Source organism: Microcaecilia unicolor, chromosome 1, assembly GCF_901765095.1.
Source record: "Microcaecilia unicolor chromosome 1, aMicUni1.1, whole genome shotgun sequence".
Classification (NCBI taxonomy): Eukaryota; Metazoa; Chordata; class Amphibia; order Gymnophiona; family Siphonopidae; genus Microcaecilia; species Microcaecilia unicolor.
In genome coordinates this window covers 375721631-375727630 of record NC_044031.1, presented here as the reverse complement: position 1 = coordinate 375727630, position 6000 = coordinate 375721631, and the positions used below count along the sequence as shown (strand labels likewise).

Genomic DNA, 6000 nt, shown 5'->3' with positions numbered 1-6000 from the left:
AAAAAAAATCCTTTATTCGATGGGACAAGCAATAGCTATCCCAAACTGAAAACTGATTCCTTTTCCCTAACTCCCCCCTCCCCAAACTCTCGGTATACCAGCTCCTAATTAGAATATCATCAATAAAGAAGAGGGGGAAAAATAAAATTAGCCAAAGGCAGGTAACAGTCATATATATACAAGTAAGGCCTATAATGTTATCAGAGCAAAATGATTCATTCTATTTTATGTAAAAGTTTGAGGTTAGATGCACTGAAAAAGCAGTGTCTGGTTTTAGTGCATTGTTATATGAGATAAATACAGGCGGAGGCAACTGGAAAGCTCAATGACCAGGTGAAAACCAGACGTGTATAAATGGCGGCCATTGATGGGCAGCAACCACATAGGCAACTATTTTCAAGGTGTCTTTTTTTTGTTTTGTTTGTTTTTGTCATTTTGTGTTGAATATCAGCCTACTGAATATAGGCACCTTCTGTTTTTCCTTGAATAAATGTTGAAAAGGTACAAGTAAAGGTTTAACTCTTTAGCAAAATTCTTTCCTTATTTGTTTTAAAAAATAGTGTTGTACAATTATTTTTTTGTTTACTCTCTCTTTTTTAATATTTTTTTTTTTTTTTTTTTGCAGAAACCTGAATAAAATACTGTGAGACAGCAAAGGCTCTGGTCTGCCTCTCGCAGGATACAACAGTGTAAGTTCTTCACGCCTTCTCCCCAAACTTGATTGGCATTGCTGAATCCCAAGAACCGTTGTATACAGGTTCACTTGGAATACAATTTCACACAAATAACATTCCAGCAGCTGATCAGCTGTTAGTTTTTTTTTTCTTCCTCAAATTTAAGTTAACAGGTGATTGGCAGGAGAGTACCATCTCCAAGTTGATTGGCAGGTGAAAGAGAATAAGAGAAACACAACTACCTAGTTAGGTCAAACTCTGGGCAAGAGCCTGCTCTGCAAAAAGTGTTTCATGCTACCAATGGGACGAACATCATTCTGGTGTTTCCGGCGCTCGATAAATGAGGTCAGTCTTAGTATATCAATGCTGCAAGTACTCTTGCTGTTGCCTGGCTGCAGCCATGGCTCCTGAAGGGACAAAGTAGCAGAGGGACGATGAGAAGGCTCACCTTGCAACAGCAAACGGACAAATTCTTTGGCCCTCTGGCTAACTCCTCTGAAGTAGTCTTCTGGAAAACTGAAGTCTAGGCGGCAAATGTTCAAACATGTTTCTTCCACACTCTCATCCAGGAAGGGTGAGACACCACTGAGGAGGACATAGGCAAGCACCCCAACGCTCCATGTGTCCGAGGTGAGGGAGACTGGGTTTCCAAGTATGATCTCAGGAGCTGCAAATTCTGGGTTCCCCAGTAACTGGTGAATGTAGTAGGTGGTGTTCAGCTGCACAGTATCGCCAAAGTCAGCCAGTTTCAGAGTTGGCTTGGCTGTACTATGGTCCACCAGGATATTTTCAGGCTGGGGAAAAAGAGGGGCAAGTTCAATTTAGGATATTAGAGTCTGAATGCAATGCATGCATGATCATCACAAAATAATGCTATACAAGTTATGTACAATCCTGTTCATTAAGAAGTGGAATCTAATTTAACAACTCTAGTCCTTCTTGACCCTGTATTTTCTAACTCTGACAAAATGTCCTACCAGAAAGCAAAGGAGTTGATCTTCAGCGGGATTATCCAGACAGACTGCCAGATGTTGGAACTCCTAAGCATTCTTACTAGGGCATTCTTAAAAACTCTGAGCTTTATAAACACATTGCCCTCATCTCAGGCTCTGTCAAATAACATCACACAGAACTAATTTTTGCTATTAAAAAGAATTAAAAAAGACAATATAATGTCACCAGATAGTCAAATGAATTATTCTAATTTCTTTCAACAAAACTTTAATGATATCTCTTCATATTCTCCAGTTTTTCAAGAATCGTTTTGTATTCTTTACCTCTGACTTTTCTACATTTTTTGCTGTTCCTCTGGCCCTGATGGTTTCTTTTGTTCAGTCACTTTTATTTATATATCACATTTAGCATTACTATTATATTATCTCTATTTTTATTTTTTTAATATCTTCCACTAGCTTCTTTATTAGCTTTAATTTTAAGTTTAACTTTTTTGATCACTTTATACATATATGTTTTTACTATAACTTTGTAGTTAGCCACCCATTCCATTTGATTGCCAGCCAGAATTTAATTTATAGACAAAAAGAAAGTGGAACTCTGAACTAAGGTGGTGGGGTGAACACATAGATACACACTCACACTCATCCTGTGAGTAAACAATGCAAGGCTGGCACTGGAAGCGGCATGGGGGAAGTCCTTGACAAAGCCATCCTGGCGAAACATGCATGTCGGACATGCTAGAACCCCTGGTCCGATTACCGACTATTAAGTTAAGTACCCTAAGTTTAAAAGAATAAATAAGATAAAAACTTGATTTTAAATATTATGATATTCAGAAGCCTATGAAGATTTTGGTGCAGACGTTTCCAACATTAAGTGAAGGTTGGTTATGTGCACTGCTGAGGCAAATAAGAGATATATCATAATGAAGGAGTAAACTGCCTATGGAGGATTAGGTGGAGTATAAGTGTGTGTAGGAACTCTTGAAGATTTTGGTACTGGATGTGGTAGGGTCCCTAGAAGACGAAATTAAGAGTCTGCTGAATACTTGGGTTTTACATGGTTTCTGGCCTGACAGGGCTATTCTGATAGGTAAACTGAGTTCATATATACCAGGGAGACTACTATAGTCTCATCAAGGAGCATTACCGGCTTTGCTGTCAGTTAAACACATTAAACAAATGACTGTGCTCTAGGGCTTTCTCTAGTGCACTCCCAGGGTTGTGGAACATCTTTTCTGAGGAATTAGGAGTCAAATTTTATTGCATTCTGCAAGAAGTGGAAGACATGGGTTTTCCTGGGAGAGGAAGAACAGATGATGTGAGATTTGTTTCTGGCATGGGAGATTTGTTGTTTTTTTTTTTTTTTTTTGGGGGGGGGGGTAGTTTCGGAATTATACTGATGGAAAGAGATAAAGTTTTGAATTGATAATGTGAGATGTTTTATGTATTTGTTGTGAACTGCTTTGAAAGTTTTAACATGTAGGCAGTAGATAAACATTTATAACAAAATAAATTGTATGCTGCCTCCACCACAAGTCTGGCTACTCCAATAATGGTCTTAGGCTAGGGGCCATGCACCAGAGCTCTTTCTTGAGCCCTGCAATTATGGACCCTGAATCCAGTCACTAGATGTCGCCCTTAAGCAATGACGGCAACTCCCTTCTCCTCACTTAGCGCTGTGAAAAGGTTTTTGCCCCCTTCTGATTTCTATTATTCCATGTATACCACATTGAAAGGTTTCTGATCTTTAAACAAAAACGTAATACTAGATAAAAGGAACCCGAGTAAACACATAACACAGTTTTTAAGAAACAAAGTTATCTAACATCCATATCACCTATGTGAAAAAGTAGCTGCCCCTTAAACTTAACTGGTTGACCCAACTTTATTTTTAAATAAATTTTCATTATCCACACAAATTAATAAAAATCAAAAAGTATGGATAAACAGGATAATGAACAGTTTTCTAGAAATATATCACCCACTCTCCCAAACCACCTGCTGAAAATTGCATACAACCAAGAGTCCTCCCACACTACCCAAATCCATTAATGAGTGGGTTGCACCACCTTTAGCTGCAATAATTGCAACCATACACATCCTATAATTTGATATCAGTCTTTCACATTGCTGTTAAGGAACCATAGCCCACTTTTCTTTGCATAACTACTTTAATTCAGATGCATTTGTAGGTTTTCGTGCATTAACTGCTTGTTTCAGGTCCTGCCATGGCATCTCTTTTAGATTCAAATCAGGATTTTCACTAGGCCAATTTAAACCTTTAATTTGGTTTCTCCTCAGACATTCAGATGTAGACTTGTTTTTGATCTTTTGTTTTGTTGCATAACCCAATTTTACTTCAGCTTATGGACAGAAGACTGGACATTTTCCTTTTCTGTTACAGTTCTGAATTCATGTTTTTTTCAATAATGGCAAGTTTTCCATGTCGTGAGACGGCAAAGCATCTCTCCACTATCACACTACCACTACCATGTTTGACTGTTGGTATGATGTTTTTAATGTGGAATGCTGTTTGCACTTTAGGCTAGCCATAATGGGACCTGGGTTGTCCGAAGAGTTCCTTTGATGCGTCTATTCATAGAACATTATCCCCAAACCCTTGGGGGATCACCCAGGCGTGCTTTTGCACATATGAGTAAGAATTGGTGTTACTATTGGATACCAGTGGTTTCTGATTTGTTACTCTCCCATGAATTCCATTTCTGCTCAGTCTTTATTATTGTGGAGTCATGACCTTAACTGAGGCTAGAGAGGCCTGTCAATGCCTTTGATGTTCTTCTGAGATGTTTTGTGACTTCCTGGATGAGTTATCGCAGCACCCTTGGAATAATGTTGGCAGGCAGGCCGCCCTTGGGAAGATTCATCGCTGTTCCAAGCCTTCTCAATAATGGCTTTCACTGTAGTTCAGTGGCATCCCAGAGCTTTAGAAATGGCTTTGTAAGCCTTCCCAGACTGATATTTTGACAACTTTTTTTCTCATCTCTTCTGGAATTTCCTTTGAACGCAACATAGTGTTCTTGTAGAAACTTATTCTCATGGTAAGGTTGAAATATAATGAGGTTTAAATTCAACAGGGATGGCCATATCAAGCCTGGCTGTGTTCAATCAGCTGAATTTCATTAACAATTAAATTAGATTCATTGGTTAAGGGGCAGTTACTTTCTCACCTGTGAAATGAGTGTTGGATTAAATAAATGACCTAGTAATGTATAATGTGTTTACTCCGGTTCCCTTTGTTTAATATTACATTTTGTTTAAAGATCAGAAACAATTCAGTGTGACACACATGCAATTAACTGGCAAAATTAGGAGAGCGTAAAAACTTTCACAGCACTGTACATACTCTCTCAGACATAAACATACACACATTCTCCTCTACAGCAGTGTCAGCCAACCCAGGAAGTGAAAGGCTCAACCGGGCATTGAAGAAGGGGATCCTAGGCATGGTAGTACACAGTCAATGGGTTGGCTTGCCCTGTCTTTTTGATACATTTTTATATGTTAGAATTTCCCTGATACAGGCAAATCTACCCAAAGGGGGCATCTTAGACTAGTCTTATTACTGGAACACTTGTATTATTATTTAGGAAATTTTAATATCTATTTTCTTTCTCTTGTATTTCTTCATATCAGTACAGGTACTTCACTTGACTGGATTTAGAGTTTGACTTTGTCAAGGAAGGGCTTGACCTGCCACATGATATTCAGCTTGCACTTTGGTACCCACACTACTTAATTTGCTCTTGCTCGATATCCACATGGTGCCACCTCTTGCCTATTAACATCTATACTGCCTACTGACTTGCATGGCACGTTATGAAAACCTTCTTCTTCATGGCCTTATGATCCGCAGTGTATGTTTCTCCCAATGTGGCCCCGATCTGAAAATATCTTTTGTCCAAAGAGCTGTGAAAGACAGTAATAACAGCACTGCCTTAGTTTCCAATGTCTGGTGCTTGGTAGGGGACACCATTTATAGGAAAAACTGGCTGTAGATCCTGGACTCATTCCCTTTTTCTTCTGGGGCTCCTCAAATGATAACTAGAGGTGCTCAAATGCTAAGTACAAAAAAAAGTTGACATTCCCATCTCTGTGGTCTTTCCGTCATTGGCCGCATGACTGAAGTAAGGGAAAACCACTTGCTAACCTGGCTTCTAAATACATTTGTGAAGAACTGATGTACAAGAACAAGCAACAAAAGCAGGCCAAACTCCTCATGACAAACAAACTTTTGCCCAGTGTGCAGCAGTGGCCAAACAAGCAGCTAGGAATTATTAGGAAAGGGATGCAAAAGAAGACCAAGATTATACTGCCTCTGTATTGATCCATGGTGTGACCTCACCTTG

General features: G+C 39.0%; 1 protein-coding gene across 1 annotated transcript in view; it reads right to left on the bottom strand.

Moving 5' to 3' along the window:
* Positions 1–565: 565 nt before the first annotated feature.
* The window catches only part of TRIO (trio Rho guanine nucleotide exchange factor), a 905131-nt gene continuing 899696 nt past the window's right edge, over positions 566–6000 (bottom strand). The window contains 1 exon segment of the mRNA XM_030209962.1: positions 566–1468. Within this exon segment, the coding sequence (XP_030065822.1) occupies positions 926–1468 (543 nt within the window). The 3' untranslated portion in view covers positions 566–925.